This window comes from Podarcis tiliguerta (assembly GCF_965153285.1).
Source record: "Podarcis tiliguerta genome assembly, chromosome: 1".
Lineage (NCBI taxonomy): Eukaryota > Metazoa > Chordata > Lepidosauria > Squamata > Lacertidae > Podarcis > Podarcis tiliguerta.
In genome coordinates this window covers 21,130,919-21,149,533 of record NC_139534.1, presented here as the reverse complement: position 1 = coordinate 21,149,533, position 18,615 = coordinate 21,130,919, and the positions used below count along the sequence as shown (strand labels likewise).

The window sequence follows — 18,615 nt, the reverse complement described above, 5'->3', positions numbered from 1 at the left end:
CGCAATGGAACACCGTGACGGAAACCAGAGAGCATGGAAACACCGTGTACCTTCCCACCGCAGTGGTACCTATTTATCTATTCACACTGGTGTGCTTTCAAACTGCTAGGTGGGCAGGAGCTGGGACCGAGCAATGGGAGCGCACTCCGTCGCAGGGATTTGAACTGCCAACCTTCTGATTGGCAAGCCCAAGAGGCTCAGTGGTTTAGACCACAGTGCCACCCACATTCCTACACCAGGCAAATAATAATAATAATCAGGCAAATAATACAGATTGGCAACAATCCTGTCCAGCATTACCATTCCTCAAGTCTTGGAGTTGTCAGCATGATGCCAATCGTTGCAATGGCATCCTTGAGGACTTCACCTAGCACCTGGAAAACCTCTGAAGCTTCCCCACAAGCAAACACATTTGTTGCTCTGGCTACCTTTTTCCTCCTTGAAAAGCACATAGAGCCTGCACATAATCACATGCATTTTGCATGCACCTTCTGTTTGTTTTATTGTTAATGCTGTACCTATATATTCATTTTCAAAAGGTACACTCAAACAAAGGTCACACCGCAAAGGACTAGCTCAGTTCACTGTGTCCTCAAAGCAACCCTCAATCTTTAAATAATTCACGAAAAGCCAAGCAAGGATCATAACATTCTTGACACACCAGGACAGTGGCATTACATGGTTTCTTCTGTGATCAGCTCCTGTAGGCAAGCACAAGAGCTGGCAAAGGCACTGCAGGTTCTGAAAACTGCAAAGAGAGCCTAAGAATTAATATATACTTCATTGTATGGAACTGTATATGGTGTGATCTTTGAACATCATCGTTCATTTGGAACATGCATCATCTGAAATTCTATAAAACAAAGATGTAAATGTGGCCGTTCTTTTTTAGACCACAGCAAGAAGTCTGGAAGACTTACTTTGCAATGAGGGGATGCTGTGCTCTTAACTTTGATCTTCTAAGCATTGAATTAGTAAGAGTACTGAGACACAAGAGTACCTCACTACTTTTGGACACAAAGTTCCTAGCTTAGTAAAACCATAGCCTAGCAAGCTGGGAATACCTGGTGGGCTCACATATCTCCAGTCTTCAACTCTGGTTTAAAGAGATTTCAATTCTGGTCTGTTAGGGTCATGGCTCCTAGGATCAGACCATGCCTTCTTCAAGGGATGAGGGAATCAGCCTCAGGTGCACATAACCAACCAGAGGCTCTTGCACAAGAGCTGCAATGCATTAGATGTGGTGCTGCCCTCAAATACGACTGCTGAAGAATTCAGCTACAACAAATCCGGTGTGGGGAAATGGAGCCATATTACACATTGAAGAGTTACACCGACTGCTTATTTATTTCCAGGCCCAATTTGTCCCGGTGCTTTATAGCCCTAAACAACTTAGGGTCCAAATATGTGAACAGCTTTAGTTTCATCCCATTTGGATGACAGTAAGATGAGCTACATGGGGCTACTTTTACAAAGTGTTGGGCCAATTCAGCAGGTCCAAGATCCTGCAGTCAGATTGCTGACCAGAGCCAGTTACAAGAGGAACGCAAACTCCTTGTTGTAACTGCTCCACTTGTCAGTTTCCAGGCTCAATTCAAAGTGCTGGTTATGAGCTACAAAGCCCTACATGGCTTGGGTCCATGCCTGCCCATGGCTTGGGTCCAAGCCTGCCCTGGTTTTGAGATCTTCTGAGGCGGCTTTTATTTATTTCAATTGGGATGCAGTAGCCCAGTGTTCCCCAACCTTGGGCCTCCAGCTGTTTTTGGACTACAATTCCCATCATCCTTGACCACTGGTCTTGCTAGCGAGGGATGATGGGAGTTGTAGAATCATAGAACTGTAGAGTTGGAAGGGACCCTGAGGATCATCTAGTCCAACCCCCTGCAATGCAGGAATATGCAGCTGGTCCATACAGGGATCAAACCTGCAACCTTGGTGTTATCAGCACCATGGTCTAACCAACTGAGCTATCCAGGCTCCTATCCAAAAACAGCTGGAGGCCCAAGGTTGGTGAACACTGCAGTAGCCCATCAGCTTTGCTCACTGTGCCACCATTTTGAATATGGCTTTGACAGGCATACCTCAGGGTTCTAGTAAAATACAAAGCAGTTCCTACAAGACAGATGTTTGCCCACCACTCTGGAGGCAAGAGAGTTTACAACCTAGCAGCCTCCCTCTTTGAGACATGAAGGGCTGGGTGGAAAGGTACCCGTTCTTTGGGTACCAAACAGGGCTAAATTAGGTGTGGTTATAAGCAAGTTACTGTCAGCCAAAAATAACAGCTGTGCTGTTTAGCCTGGAAAGCAATTTCTTTGATAAGCTGCCTTTCTTCAACAGCACTCATGCAGAACTCCCAAGGAGGTCTTCATCAGACTCATACCAGCTTAGCTTCTGTGATGTTGCTATTATCATAGGCCTTCCTCACACCACAGCCTTGTCTCACATTATTTCTCCCTGTCTGGTATTTTCAGATCTGTACAGTATGAGGCACGACTCTGTGGGCTGCAATCCCATACGCTGCACAGGGCCTTAACTCTTAATGCCACACACAGTATACGCACTTACCTGGGAGTAAGCCCCACAGAAGGCTGCATGAACACCATGCACTGAAAGAAGCAATGTGCTCTAAATGGGCTTTGAAGGCTGCATACACACCATACACTCAAAGCGCATTTAGAGCAGAGCACATGGCTTCTTTCAAAGAATACTGGGAACTGCAGTTTATTCCCTCAAAGAGCCAATTCCCAGCACCTTCAAAAACTATACTTCCCAGGATACTTTAGGGGAAGCAAAGACTTGGTGTGCATGCAGCCATGCTCAGTGAAAGCCATACTCCCGAATAAATATGCACCATTTACCTGAAAAACGCTCAACAATAAATTTAGGGAAACAGCTGAAGAGCTATAACCTACTGAAATCAATTTTATAATCAGTATGATCAGCTAAGGTCGTGAATGGTGCACACTGCAAGATGCCTATCATGTGATTGCCGGGTGATAGGATGAGATCACACTAGTCCTTTTTTTGCCATATCCAATCCCCAAGAATAATTCAGGTGCTTTAAGAAAAAAAATTGCTTTACTACTCTCTTTTCACCCATCAATCAGTGTTAATGAACAGTGACTAACAACGTATCGTTTATTGCCAAACCAAAAATCAGATCCAAAGTGAAATTACCCTGCCTGACAGAATCCGGGAACAATCACATTTGTGGCCCATGATGATGAAGAAATCATTTAAGAAACTTTAAGGTGGGGAAGAGAATGAAGTGATGAGTGTCATTCTGTTACCAACTTGGCTTTTACTGACATGAGGTACAGAGATCTTTCACTTTCATGTGAAGGATAAATCTCCAGGAATGTAGTCAGGTAAGAGGAGATGTTAACTCACGGGATTTTTTAAAATGGGAATTCAAATCCCGAGAGAAAATGGAAGTAACAAGGGGAGAGTTGGCATACTTGTATCAGTGGGCGCAGTAATAAAGGTACCGGTATTCTCATCTGCACTATGGCCTTTAAGTCAGCGGTACAAGAACTCCCACCACCACCATGGACCACTTGCAAATTGCTGCAGGTCTTGGCAGATTTTTACACCTGTTGTAGTAATTGCAATGTGCAGTGCTAGATGCAGTCCTTTCAACGCGGTCTTTTTATTCCTTTCATATCTTACAGGTTTCATTTTATTGTATAACATGCATTTGTCATAAAACTGCGTAAGGAATAAAAGCAGCGAAAAATATACAATTACAAATCAATATATTTAATATGATGGATGTGCCCCATCTCTTGACTTCAGCCACAAATTAACAGACACACTGAACTACCTGAATGAAGCAGCGGCCCATGGGCTAGTGTTTGGGAACCCCCTGCTCTAAGCCAGAGGGCCAGTCATCTCGAACAAGTGACCCTGCCATGTCTGCTTGAAAACCGAGAATGGTTGCAGGTGGGCCTTGGCGACATGACTCTCCTGCATAACTCCTCACACCACACCAATCTGCCGATTCCACCTCACTAACCACAGTTGTTGTGGATTGCGATGGGTTGGTGAAATCCACCGTGGTGAGCAATAGGATCCATGTTGTGAGCAGCTGCATGCATGCAGCTTGGTGCATGGTCTTCAAGCATATGAGATGCCAAGTGGCCTCCTTGTTTGACTGAATCATTTTTGGAATATACCACAAAGGGTATGTGTATATAGTATAGCAGTATAACACACTACATAGATACAGCAGGGAGTCCAAGTTCATACAGAACCATCTCATTTCAGGGGCGGAAAGGCCAGCTAAGTCCATCTCACCACTGCATCTTCGCTTTCCTACGAAATCAAGCCACACAATAAAATCAACCCACACCAACAAATTAAGACTATGGAGTCAGGTTATACATGAATATCACCTTTTTAGGGCTTCCCAAGGACAGCATTCCCCCCTAACCCACAGGGTCAATCTGCCTGAAACTCCAGAGAATCTCTCTGCCAGTCAGATTAGACATCCCTGGACAATCTGACCAGGCATAATGCAATGGCCTATGTCCTCACTATACCCCTCTTTTTTATACACTAGTACCATCCCACAACTGAAACATCATTCTGGAAAAGTTAGCGGATAAAGAGAGAGAGAGAGAGATTGAGCAACTTCTGCAGTGTGACATTGGTACCTCAGCTTAAGAACTTAATTCGTTCTGGAGGTCCGTTCTTAACCTGAAACTGTTCTTAACCTGAAGCACCACTTTAGCTAGTGGGGCCTCCCGCTGCCACGGCTGCACAATTTCTGTTCTCATCCTGAAGCAAGGTTCTTAACCTGAGGTATTATTTCTGGGTTAGCAGAGTCTGTAACCTGAAGTGTCTGTAACCTGAGGTACCACTGTGTGTGTGTGTGTGTGTGTATATATATATATATATATATATATATATGTCACGCTGCAGAAGATGCTAAATAAATATAGATGGACACAGTGATCATATCTTACACTAAGATGCCTTCTGGGAAACCACCCCACCCACCCAAAGTCTTGTGACCCATCTCCAAGGTAGGTGCTCACGCACAGATGCATTATTGATCTCTCCGTTTCTCCCTTGCTAGCAATGCCTAAATGCACAGGCCTTGCAGCAAGAGCCCTCACAGGAACCAGCAGCAGCGGGAAGCCGGGAAAGACACGAGGCGGACCCAGAAGCTCCTATGGGGTGCTTGGGGAGTGGGGGGAACAACCCTTTCGTTTCCTTTTCCTCGGGCACGTGCATTATATCCCAGGCGGCCCCTATGCAAAACGCGTGGCCCCTCGGGACTTGTTCTCACCTCGCCGGAGACACACGATAATACACCCGTGTGGAGAAAGCGCTCCCCCCCCCCGCTTACAAACACGGGGGTCCCCTGCAAACCCACTACCCCTCCCTCTTCCCGCGCAGGGATTTCGATATTCCCACCCAGCTGCTTGGTGGGTTGAATGTATTCCTATATAGGCCACAACTGTAACGAATGGATAAGAGGGGGAGAGGGGGACGACACCCAGTCAGGAGGGTGCACCCCATTGCCTCACCCCCCCCCCAAAAAAACCCCACAAAGGCGCCGGTGGTACCTTTTATCCAGGCAAGCGATCCACTCGGTGGAGGAGGAAGAATGGGAAGTGTGAGCAGCGACCATCTTTTCCCAGGGCACCCAGGCGGCTACTGATGCTGCCGCCGCTGCGGTGGGTGGCTGCTCGGCTCGGCTCCCTTCCTCCCCGCTGCCTGCCTGCCTGCTGCTCCTTGGCGCTTCCTGGCCGGCACCTTCAGCGCCTCCCTGCCCGCAGCCTGGAGGGGCTCCCGCCTGCAGCCGCCTCCCCGCGTCGCCCCGTCGCTGCGCAGTCGGCAAGCAGCGCCACCTGGCTCGTCCGTCTCTGTCACCTAGGCGCCCGCCTTCTCCCCCTTCCCTGGGCTCGTGCGGCGGGTCTGCGAGCGCTGCAGTCTCCCTTTGGACACAATGGGCTAAATATAAACCCCTGAAGTCAGCCTCGGCAATGAAGAAGAAGAGGGGCCTCGGCTCTACGCTGCTTGGCGCAGAGGCTGGCGACGCTTGGGAGGGAGGAGGAAGAGGGGCGCCTCACCTATCTTAACCCACCGGGCCGGGCCTTCCTCTCCTGGCCCTTAGCTGTAATGATAATATCACTACAGCTGGAGGCAAGGCCGCTGCCACCTGCCTCCAAAATAAAAGAATGGAAGCTCTTGGTGCATATCATTCCTGAGGAAAAGCACCCCACACCCACTATTGCATTTCTCTCCCTACCGCCAAACCCTCTAGGACTCCAAAGTGCCGCACTCTGGTGGTCTCCCCTTGGCCTGCAGGGGATGTGTTATTTTTCTAGAAAAAGGTGCCGAAACTTTTCATGAGCGCCTCCCGTTTTCTTCTTTGGCAATCCCTCAAAGCTGAGTAAGATTGTCTTCCATGAACACGGTCTTAACAGCGAGTCCGTAACTGTGGAAGCCAATTCTGGACTCCCACTTCCTTCCACGGTGGAGACATTGGTTTCCAGGCAAGAGTTGATCACGGTGAGGGGTTGCCAAACATGCCTTCCTCTTAGCACATTTCTCCCTTTCATCCTGAGTTCAAGCGTCTTCAAAGCCCACAGCACCTTTGGTAAAGGCTGTTCTCCAACTGGAGTACTTGCAGGCCAGTTTTTCCCAGTTCTCTGTGTTTATACTCCATTTTTAAAGATTTGCCTTGAGAGTGTCTTTAAACCTCCTTTGTTGACCACCAGCATTACGCGTTCCATTTTTGAGTTCGGAATAGAGCAGCTTTGGAAGACGATAACCGGGCATCCACACAACATGACCATTCCAACGAAACTGATGTTGAAGAATCATTGCTTCTCTTATAATGGCAATGGCGCCCACCTGAGAGGTGCCAGAACTGGGTTCTAGTGAGTTCTGGCTGAAGAAAAGCCCTGCCTCTCACCATACAAACCATGTCCAAACCAAGCGTCCATTTAAGACACATCATGATTCCAATGCTATGTCCACAAACAGTCCAAGGTTTATCTCGCAAGGTACAACACAGAAAGCAGCAACTAACCAGATCCCTGGGATGCTTCCAATAACAGGAAGACTTGGGAAAGAGGCCTTATATATACTCTGGCCTTCTCAACTGCAGCCTAACCACAGCTGCTGGCAGTGAAGGAGTATCAGTAATTGCTTATACACCTGTAAACCCCCTACTCATAGGTAGCGTACTGACTCTGGGGTCCCTAGATACTTTTCATCTCTCTTCGGCCTGGACCCCGAGCTTCTGGCACCAGCACTCTCAAGGATTGGGGGATGGCACCACCTCCTCCTCTGACATGCCTTCAGGTATCAATTCAGGTATCAATTCAGGTATCAATTCAGAGAACCTGGAACTCAGTGGGCCCTGCCTGCTCTTCAAGTTCCTTGTCTTGTAAGGCGCCTGGTTCATCTTTGCATGCCTGGCACCCAGTCAGAGCTAGGCATGACACCAAGTCCCACATTCAGCATCATATATTGTTTGCCCTTAACAGCAAACCAGTTTGGAATTAACAGATCATCTGTCAGGGTCACTATTAAAGTGGAATGTTTCTCTTTCTGCTTCGCTTCCTTCAATGCAAAGTTGTACACACATAAGTGTAACATTTAGATCAGAGTTCCCCAAACTTGGGTCTTCATTTTCAGTGGTACTTGGGTTACAGGCGCTTCAGGTTACAGACTCCGCTAACCCAAAAATACTCGGGTTAAGAACTTTGCTTCAGGATGAGAACAGAAATCGCATGGCGGCGGCAGCGGGAGGCCCCATTAGGTAAAGTGGTACCTCAGGGTAAGAACAGTTTCAGGTTAAGAACGGACCTCAATAATGAGTTAAGTTCTTAACCCAAGATACCACTGTATTTTTTTTGGACTGCAATTCCCATCATCCTTGACCACAGGTCCTGCTAGCTAGGGATGATGGGAATTGTAGCCGGAGACCCAAGTCTGGGAAATTCCAATACAGATAAATGTAAACTTTGTATGGTTCTTCAGTGCTGCCTTTGCCTTTACTGCAAAAGAGAAGGGTCTCCCTCAGGAGGCTTGTGGACTCTCCTTCCTTAGAAGTTTTTTAAGCAGAGGTTGGGTGGCCATCTGTCATGGATGCTTTAGCTGAGATTGCAGAGGGTTAGACTGAATGACCCTTGGGGTCCCTTCCCACTCTGCAGTTCTATGATTCTATGTGCAGAACAATCCAAAATGTAAGGAGTGAAAATTACAATGGCGTAAAACTTTCTTAAGTTCTAGTTAACGGAAAGTACATGTGCTCATGTGGGTGGCATTTCAATTTTAGGTTTCTTTACTGAAATCTCATTATCACAACATCCCATGGGAGAAGCAGGAAGCAATTACATTAAGGAGACACTAGGGGAGCAGGGGGTAGATGTAATTTCATTATTGTGCCCTATTGAGACCACCAAGTGCTAGTACAGTTCTTTGCTTCTGCATTTATGCATTTTTGGGTATATGTGTGCCTATGACTTGAAGGACAACCAACAGGGGCTGGGGCACAACTGCTTAGCTACACATCCCAACCTAGGGAGAGGGTTCATATCCAAAGTTGTATGCCTAACATTTGGTAACCATTGGTTGGCTATGGTAGGAAAGGTTAGCATCTTCCAGTAAGAACAAATGGACTAATTAAGGTGAAAATCCTAATTACATTTGCTTAAAGGAAGTTACACCTATTTCCAAATCATTGTGCTTAGAGCAGAGACACATGACTTTAGTTTTGCACACAGTAACTAACAAACAAACAAACAAACAAACACTTCTGGTGGTTTAAATATACCCCATGTTTGGAAAATCACTGTCTGATACATGTGGTAGCAGTGTCCCTTTGTAGCTACATTTTGTGACTCTGCTTTTGAGCATGTATGTAAAGTTACCGTATTTTTTGCCCTATAGGGCGCACCGGCCCATAGGGCGCACCTAGTTTTTTTTGGGGGGGGGGTGGAATAAAGAAAAAAAATGATTTCCCCCCCAGGCGCGGGGCTGGGGCGGGGAAGCCCGAGCTTCCCCTGACCCCAGCCCCCAGAATAGGCTGCTGTCTGCAAGCCTTGGGAGCCCGGCGGGAACTCCCACCGGGCTCCCCAGGCTTGCAGATATCTGCCCAAAGCCTGCATTCGCCCCATAGGATGCACACACATTTCCCCTTCATTTTTGGAGGGGAAAAAGTGCGTCCTATAGGGCGAAAAATACGGTACCTATCAGCAGGTCCCTAAATCTCCTTTGCTGCCATTGTTAAGTTCTATTTTTTGTAAGTTCTAATCTAAACTAATGCATAACAAGCATCTGCTGTAATTTTTAGTAACTGCTAGGATGTCAGTTTCTAGTGGCTGGTAGAGCTCTAAAGAACTCTCGGGAACTGGAATAACCATGTCAGAAAATAGGGATGGAGCTTGCTGGAATTTTTCATTTGGTTGCACAAAATCAGCTCATTAAGTCATTCAATTCACTAACCACCTTGTAATTTGAAACTGATGTAAGTGACTTTGACTGTCTTCTTAAAAAAACAACCAACCGTTTCACAATTGATTGAGCAACTTAGGTTTTAGTAATGTTAATAATTTTTGGCTCCCAGCTCCCTGGGTGGTATTTTGCCCCGAAGGTCATATGGTGTCCTTATTCTCAGCAAAACAAAGTTTTTTCTTCACCTTATGTTTCCTCTGTTAATCACACCTTCCTGCAATCTTTTTTCTCCACGAAATATCAATTGAAAGGGCAGCTCATCCTTGTGGTCTTTTGAGACCTGAAATTTTCCAGAATTTGTTTTTTCCTTTAAAAATTTTTTTAAAAATACATTTTGTAAGTGGTGTTGTGTTGTCTGAATTGTAAAAGTAATTTTTAAATTGTATCATGCTTGTTATCTTCCTTAGTCATTTTGTTCTGACTTCTCCATTTTTTTATGTTACTCTCATGACTCCTTCTAATCACCAGCCATACCACCCACCTCCACAGTCCTTAAGGATGTGTCACAAGAGACATCAGTTTATGCACCAGGAGAATTCCAATTTGTGTCTGAGACTGAGTTGACACTGACAGGTAACCTGCAACATTTTCAGCCCAAGAGATGAGTTGTCCCTCTAAAAGCAAAGCACAGAGACACTTTTCACAGCGGCATTTTGCCCTGGCACTCTACACAAACCCAACGTAATCTTACAGCACTGTATTAATGCGCCTTAATTTCTGTCATGCTGGGTTGCTTTTATATGTCTTTAAAGTTTCTGTTTCTCTAAGCTCCTGGTGGTGGCACCCTTAAAACAAAAATACTGAAACTGAGCAAATGGAACTAGAGAAACAGGCATTGCCATTTATAGCTGATTAGCTGGCACGCTGGTTGCATGACTCCTTGTAAAAGTAACTTTATACCCCAATATTTGCAGCCTTCTATCTAGAGTCTGAACTCATGCGCTCTTGATGCAAAACAGCTACAAGTTTATACATGAACATGACATTTCCATTTTATGGCCAGAACGAATTAGTAAGGAATGGAGCAAATGGAATACACAGACGGCTTAACTCTAGAAGAACACAACTCAGTGGAAAAGTGTTCCAGCAAGTGAAGAACAATGGAGAATGGCAGGACAAAGTATAAAAGAATCTCCCCTAGGTAAGAACTGTGTTTTTGCTGCTGGAAACAGAAGGTAGATAGTGATTGTAAACATTACCTAGAATGCTGTTGGGCCATAGAAAACTCAACAGCAGCAGTTGTGCAATAAACCTGTCATCTTCAGATGCTACTTTCCTGCAAAAACAAAAGGAGGAATTCTGAAGTGAATTATTTTTTAAAAAAGAAAAGGTATGCAGCACAACTGAAATTAGGGCAATGAATTCCCATGTTGGTACACAAAGGTATCTGTGTATAATTCCCACTAGAGTTTGAGGTAGATTAAAAAGATTCACAAGATTTACTTTGCAATAAATCCTGCATTTTCAGAATACTTTCCTTATCTCAAATGGTCTCAGATTTTCCGAGCAACACATTCCCACTGCTTTCTTCCTCAGAAAGGGTCATAACTGGTGATAAATGAAGCAGCGACCCAGCGGTATTCAAAATGTCCTTCTGAGTTGTGAGCAACTTGAGTGCAATTCCAAACACGTTTATTTGGAACGTGGGTTTTGCTTTTATTTTTATCTTTTTAAGGAACAGATCCAGTTTGCACAATACTCGCTTGATGTGGCAGGTACCAAAAATAATAACAAAAGATACAACTCCATGATCAGTCTTTCTTCTACACCGGGGGAGACAGAGGCTGGATCTGGATCTACTCATAGATCAGGAAGGATTTCTGACTTCCAATGGTGCAACAGTGGTGAGAATCATAGAATCATAGAGTTGGAAGAGACCACAAGGGCCATCGAATCCAACCCTCTGCCAAGCAGGAAACACCATCAGAGCACTCCTGACATATGGTTGTCAAGCCTCTGCTTAAAGACCTCCAAAGAAGGAGACTCTACCACACTCCTTGGCAGCAAATTCCACTGTTGAACAGCTCTTACTGTCAGGAAGTTCTTCCTAATGTTTAGGTGGAATCTTCTTGTAGTTTGGAGCCATTGCTCCGTGTCCGCTTCTCTGGAGCAGCAGAAAACAACCTTTCTCCCTCCTCTATATGACATCCTTTTATATATTTGAACATGGCTATCATATCACCCCTTAACCTCCTCTTCTCCAGGCTAAACATGCCCAGCTCCCTTAGCTGTTCCTCATAAGGCATCATTTCCAGGCCTTTGACCATTTTGGTTGCCCTCCTCTGGACACGTTCCAGTTTGTCAGTGTCCTTCTTGAACTGTGGTGCCCAGAACTGGACACAGTACTCCAGGTGAGGTCCAGAGCAGAATACAGTGGCACTATTACTTCCCTTGATCTAGATGCTATACTCCTATTGATGCAGCCCAGAATTGCATTGGCTTTTTTAGCTGCCGCGTCACACTGTTGGCTCATGTCAAGTTTGTGGTCAGCCAAGACTCCTAGATCCTTTTCACATGTACTGCTCTCAAGCCAGGTGTCAAATACAGGTTCTTTCTCTGTATTTGGATGCTGAGCTTAAGAAAACTTTGGGGGAAACCACGCACGGGAGCTGTCAAACTAAGGGCTCACATGTGGATGTTTCAAATAAACAGAAGAGCCCAACTCTTACTGCTTCGTTTTGTTTTGGTCTTTTGCTTCACCACCTCTGTGCCTTCAGTACAACTCAACACAATCCAACTACTAGATTTGGGACTGACCATAACAAAGTTCCCAACTATTCCTGAATCACATCCACCACCACCCGTTTGTTATCATTAGTTGGAGGGGAGTTGCTTTTCTTTCTGGGTTCACTTCACTCAGCATATTTGGTCCAGAACCGGTGATTAGACATACAGTACTGATGGAGAAACTATGGGAGGATCATTTCTTTGCCTGAACCATCAAAACAAAGTAGGTCAGAAGCAATCAGGAGCAAGCTTTCCTCCCTTACCATAGGAAGAATCCACCACTCCCAAAAGCTCTTTAAATAGGATAAACCTAAACTATGTGTGTTTGAAGTATTCTTGACTGACAGGATATCCTATCCTTTCACCCAGTATGAATATTTCTGGAGTGAAACAGTGTATTACTTATAACCCTGATGGATCACTTCAGCTACAGATTGAAAGCTGCACTCTTTCCACAGGTGATTTTTAAAATATTTTTTGCAGCACTAATTTAAATCTATTTTTGCAGAAGTAAGCAATCAAATATTTGAACACGACAGCCTCTAGGAAAACATGACCTCAAACAGAACTCCCTGTTCATAGCCGGCTGCTCAGAGGAACTTGGCTAGTTGAAGTGAAGGTCACAAGGGCTCGAGTTTCCCTTCCATTTTGAGCCTCGCAGTTCCTCATGAAATATTTTCTGTACATCCTCCGTGTGTGTGTGTGTTTTAGCTATGTCATTAAGGTCCAAAGTAGATATGCAGAGACTCATGTCTCTGGATCGAGTTGTTGCAAGAATGAGGTGGGGTGAAGTATAGTTCAGTAGCGGGTGGTCAACAAGGCGATGATGAATTGCCTACACTCTGAAACTGCCCCTTCCCAACTGGAAGAAAATCCACTGTTTTCAGGAGGCAGGAGTATAGAACCAAATCAAATCTTTATCACTACAGTCAATGACTAGCGTCAAGCAAACAAGATAAAAGACACATAAAACACATTGTCCAAATGTTCAGACATTGCTTAGTGCCCTTTTGCAACCCATCCTTACTAAGTTTTCAATCACTCCTTCCCTGTTTGAAAAGGAATTTGGCATGGCATGCATTGGATTGGACCACCACAATGTCCAGGTTATCCACAATAGGACAAGCAAACCTCTAGCAGTGGTAGCATCATGCCGTTGTCTACTAATGCAGTTTTGTTTCGTCTCAAGTAGGATAAATTTCAAAGCCCATCCACGTGAAATTAAAGTATTACATGTTGGCTTCTTATCAAGCAGAAAATGCCAAAATAAACTTTTGCCCGAAAGCAAAGAGCGAGTAAGGAAGGCAGGTTCCTCGAGATTGTTGTGAGGGAGAAGGATAGCTTTCCCCTCCATTTGCTGTGACTCCAGTCTTGTGTTTCGAACAGCATAGGCAATAGCTGCAAAAATGCTGAGCTTCTTGGGCTTGCCGATCAGAAGGTCGGCGGTTCTAATCCCGACAATGGGGTGAGCTCCCGTTGCTCTGTCCCAGCTCCTGCCAACCTAGCAGTTTGAAAGCACACCAGTGCAAGTAGATAAATAGGTACTGCTGTGGCGGGAAGGTAAACAGCGTTTCCGTGCGCTCTGATTTCTGTCATGGTGTTCTGATGTGCCAGAAGTGGTTTAGTCATGCTCGCCATATGACCCGGAAAGCTGTCTGTGGACAAACGCCAGCTCCCTCGGCCTAAAAGCGAGATGAGTGCCCCAACCCCACAGTCACCTTTGCCTGGACTTAACCATCCAGGGGTCCTTTACGTTTTATTACCTTATATAACCCAGAGGCCATTTCACTTCTGTTGTGCTTTCCCTACCACTCAGTGCTGAAAACCAGGGATTTCATCTACAATGCTCCCATGTCCCCCCATATTCTGCCAGATGCTGGTTTACTATTTGACAAATCAGTCCACCCCCTTTGTTGTATACAGCAGCAGATGAGCAAATTAGAATCGGGAGCTTCAGTGCAACTCCCAGGTCAATTTCTCTTTGGCAATATGCCCTGAGCGTGCCACCAAGGTTGATTGTTCGGCCTGCAGCTCCTGAGATGTAAAGAATCTATATTTGGAAAAGAGCATCTCTTGAAAGAGGAGTTTGGGGTAAGGGAATTTCCTCTCAGTTCATAGGGAAATTATTGGTGGTTTGCTCCAACACATACACTTCCATACCTTTCTCCATCACCTCGATACGCATATGTTGATGGCTTTCCCACACCTGTAAGGCATAAAAGGGCATGTTATCACATAACGTTGAATTTGTGTTCTGCATGCGGCTTTAGAGAAGGCTGCTAATTATATGGTATTTTATGCCCTGTGAAAAGAAAAGAAAAACGATTAAGTGAGATCATAATCTACTGTTCTGAACTACTCCAGAAAACACAGCTTAGAGAATGTTTGATTTCATAATACTTAAAAAAAAACAAAAACCCTACCAGATGGAGGAGTTCTTAAATAGGATGAAAGCTTGTCTTTCTTGTATTTATGTACAAAATTGATATTATTGCCAGTTCAAGTTTTGTTGCAGGGCGTTCTAGGGGTCAGAAGAAGCATAGAGGGAGATTTGATGTTGGGTTTGTTGATGCCGCAACTTCTGTTGTGCTGCTGTAAGGACTTTGCCTACCTTTTCAGGCCAGCAGACACATTCTGAATTTCGAGAAAGTATGCAGTCATATGCCTCCCCTCTTTCTCCCTCCCTTGCATACATACATACATGTCCACAGGATTTTTTCCCAGGCTCTGGGGGGTTGGCAGCAAAGTAAAACACTGAAAGGGTGAAGCAAGCTATATTCTCACACAGATGGAGTATTACGATGGCTGTACAGTTTGCCTCATATCTCAGGGGAAGGGTTAAGCACAATGACCCAATCTGCTCATTCTTCCCTGTGTTAGTTACCCTTCCTCCAGCAACAGCATTACAAGTCAAACACAGACCCCATGTCTGCCCTGTAACATGAAGTTCCAGCCTTTGCACAATGGGAGAGTTCCCATCCAAGGGGAAATATTACAAATCTGTAACGGCGTGGCCATCGTCTCCAGAAACGTGCCTGGTGGTTTGCAGAACTAGCATTCCGTTTGTAGGACTAATTATAATCTACACATTCCAACCAAAATAGCTTGTGACCTACTTGTAGAAGAACATAAGCCATGAAATAAATACCATGGTGGAAAAAACAACAACAAGATTATACTACCATGAAAACATGATTGCTCTGCCTGTGTACATTGGGAAGTAGTGGCTTGGATCCAGCACTCTACAGGGCAAGGCTCCGAAATTCACCCAATCTTGTTTTTGTTCTCAGTAACCAAAATTATATTACCAACATAAACAAGCAGAAGAATTGTTTTCCTTCATTGAAGAAATTGTACAAAACAAGGTGGCACTAATAAAGAAAAGTTCCAGGGTGGCAACAGAAAGCAAACTAAAACTGCTTTTGCAGTTCATCAGAACCATCCAGCAATATCAAGTTATAGGAAAACTGGCACGATTAACAACCCTTCTAGTTGGTTAATTGATTTGGCAACTTCCATGCACATGACGTCTGATGCTAATCCCCCCCCCCAAGAGTTAAATGATAACTCATTAGAGACAGCTACAGTTGCAAATGGAAACAAAATATCTGTGAAAGGAAGAGGAGCAGGTTTGCTCAAGTGTGTTGCAGGTAGAAATACTGTTTGTAATGAAGTGATAGCAGTAGTTGCTCAAATTAACAAATAAGAAAGTTTTGAGAATTTAAATGCTAGATTAAAATTGATTAATTCATTGAGAAAGGGATTGTAAGAAAAAAACCCCCAGAGGCCTAATTTGAATAATAGAGTGCCTGGTATCTGGTGGACAATCTCCTCCTTTATTTCCACGCTGTGGCTGCAGACCAAATCACCTGTCAGGAGAGCTATGAGATTCAGGTTGTCATTCCCAGCAGGTATATAACAGGAAGGCCTGTGGCCTGCCCAGGAAATTACAACTTAATTTTCCTAAGAAATAATGCTTATTCCACAGGTAAGTAACTGTGCAGCCTCAGCAGTAGACACAGGGCTCAAGAGTCCACGAACAAGGCAAGAAGTTTAGGACTGGATGGAAGCTATGAAGACGTCCCAACATCTTCCCAAGTCCTGCCTGCCAAACATTTGGAGACAAGGCATGGCACGCTCACTCACGAGGCTCACTTGCCCTGTGGGAATGCCAAGATTGCAAACATGCACTCCACTGGGGATGGTGAGTCTACTCCCATCAGCGAAGGTGGCCCCTGGTTCTAGGTGCAAGACCAAACTCCTGCTCAGTTGCCGCCACCTCCAGTTCTGCTTCCCCATTCAGCTGCTCACAAGCTCCTCCCCAGCCTCCCCTGAGGCTCTCCCCTCTGCAGGGAGGTTGTGTGGAGGGGGTGGGGGAGGAGATGGCTTCCCTGCTCCTCCCTCCAACACATCCTCCAATTCACATTCCCACCATTCAGTTCCCCGCTCTGTTTCTGGCTCCTCCTGCATCTCAGGGCCTGCCAATCAAAACCTGATTCCCACAATGCTGTGGGGCTCACAACAAATAGCACTGATATTGTCCCGGGACGTTTCAATGCATTTTTGCACTGCCCCCATCTACAAGTTGCATATAACACCTACAGGATGGGCTTGTCTGCTCAAACAGTACAAATGCTAGGCATCCGCATTGCTTGGAATGTATGTTTGATGGGAAAGTGACTCTTTCACAAGACCCATGTGAACTTTGGCCCTACCTCATTTAGTTGTTTTGGCAGCAAGATGGAGGTTCACCTTCTACGTTGCTTCGAGCTACTTGGAAGAAGCTTGGGATAAAAACGCAATTAATGAAAGTGTGCCAGATGTGAGTTTGGAATCTGCGCTAACCCTCACAATCTGCTCATAGGCATGGCAGGGCACCCAGCCTCTGAACGTAATGATAGTCACATCAAGCATTTTTGGCTGGTAGATCCTACGGTACTCCAGGGGAATCTCATGCTTCCTGATATATTTATGGTGTCCCTTTTCCCGTCTTAAAATGCAATGCTGCATAACTTTCCCTTATGGCAGAGTTGGTTTAAATATTGTTTGATGGATTTACTCCCTAATCTTTAGGCATTCTTGTGCAGAGGCAATACATTTGTTTTCAATTACATTATACTATAGCAGCCCTTCTGTCATGCCATAATCTACTTACCAAAGCTGATTAGTTACATTACATTTGATGCAGAGCCAAGCCTCACCCCCCTGCTTTTCCATTAATGCTACAGCACTTCCCCCCCACCTCCGCTCTCTGATCAGGGCCTGCAAAGTTGAGTCAGAAAGGCATGCTGGAACACTGAGCCTTGGAATTGCCAGACCAGATCAGACATGCTGTGTGTATAGTCCAGCAACTTGTTTTGAGATTGCCTGCGATAAGTACATAAGTCAACCTTGCTCACCCCACTTCCTTGTAACTCTTTCAATCCCAGCTACATAAGGCAGCAGTTTGCAGTTGAGATCAACAACAAATAAAAGATAAATTTAAAGTGCATGTCAGTGCACACCTGCAATACTGTGTCCGGTTCTGGACACCACAATTTCAGAAGGATGTTGACAAGCTGGAACCTGTGCACAGGAAGGCAGCAAAGATGATCAAGGGTTTGGAAACCAAGCCTTGAGAGGAACGGTTCCTTTCCAATGGGCTTTCTGGCCTTATTCACACCTCTTGCCTTTCCATACCTGGAAATCCACCATAACTTGAAAATGCTTCCATTTGGCTGCACATGATCTGCTCAGCAGCAGCAGTGGGAACAGCCCAAGCCAGACTGCAATTCATGTTTCAGGAATGTCTCTTGTGGGGGTTGAGAAATAACTACTTAGTTAAAAGCATTTCACAGCAATGCAAATGCCCAGCAATAGAAAAGAAAAAAATATGTGTGGTCAGTATGCTTTCAGTTTTTCATGTCTTTGCAACAATGCCTGAACTCTATTTTTTTTTTTTTTTGCCAACCCTTTTCTTCAAAGGTGCAGTCAAAGGGATTCATTTAAATATCATAATGAGTTCATGAGGTACAAGGATAGCAACTTGAGGTGGATATAATAAGGATAATAATGTCCATTCAACAATAATATATTGTTTACAGAATAAAATGCACTAGTTTCTTGATGTATATGTAGATTATACGCTTTAAAGCACACTTTTATTGCCCTAAATAAAGTGCTTACTTTATCCCCTTTGAAATGTTGCTCCGTGCGGAAACTAAACATGTAACAAGCTACATTAGGGATTATAAGTAGGTGGCAGAATGCAGATTAAGATCATTGGTCTATGAAGCCCAGCACCATCCTGGCTGGCAGTGGCTTGCCAAGGCCTTTTGTTGTTGTTGTTTAGTCGTTTAGTCGTGTCCGACTCTTTGTGACACCATGGACCAGAGCACGCCAGGCACTCCTGTCTTCCACTGCCTCCCGCAG

The 18,615-nt window shown here is 45.0% G+C and overlaps 1 protein-coding gene across 2 annotated transcripts in view; it reads right to left on the bottom strand.

Moving 5' to 3' along the window:
* Window positions 1–6,052, bottom strand: part of RAPGEF4 (Rap guanine nucleotide exchange factor 4) — a 180,949-nt gene extending 174,897 nt beyond the window's left edge. For both annotated transcript variants that reach the window (XM_083407107.1, XM_083407108.1), the window contains exon 1: window positions 5,574–6,052. In XM_083407107.1, the coding sequence (XP_083263233.1) occupies window positions 5,574–5,638 (65 nt within the window). In that variant the 5' untranslated portion in view covers window positions 5,639–6,052. The remainder of the gene's footprint in view (window positions 1–5,573) is intronic.
* Between the last annotated feature and the right edge of the window lie 12,563 nt (window positions 6,053–18,615).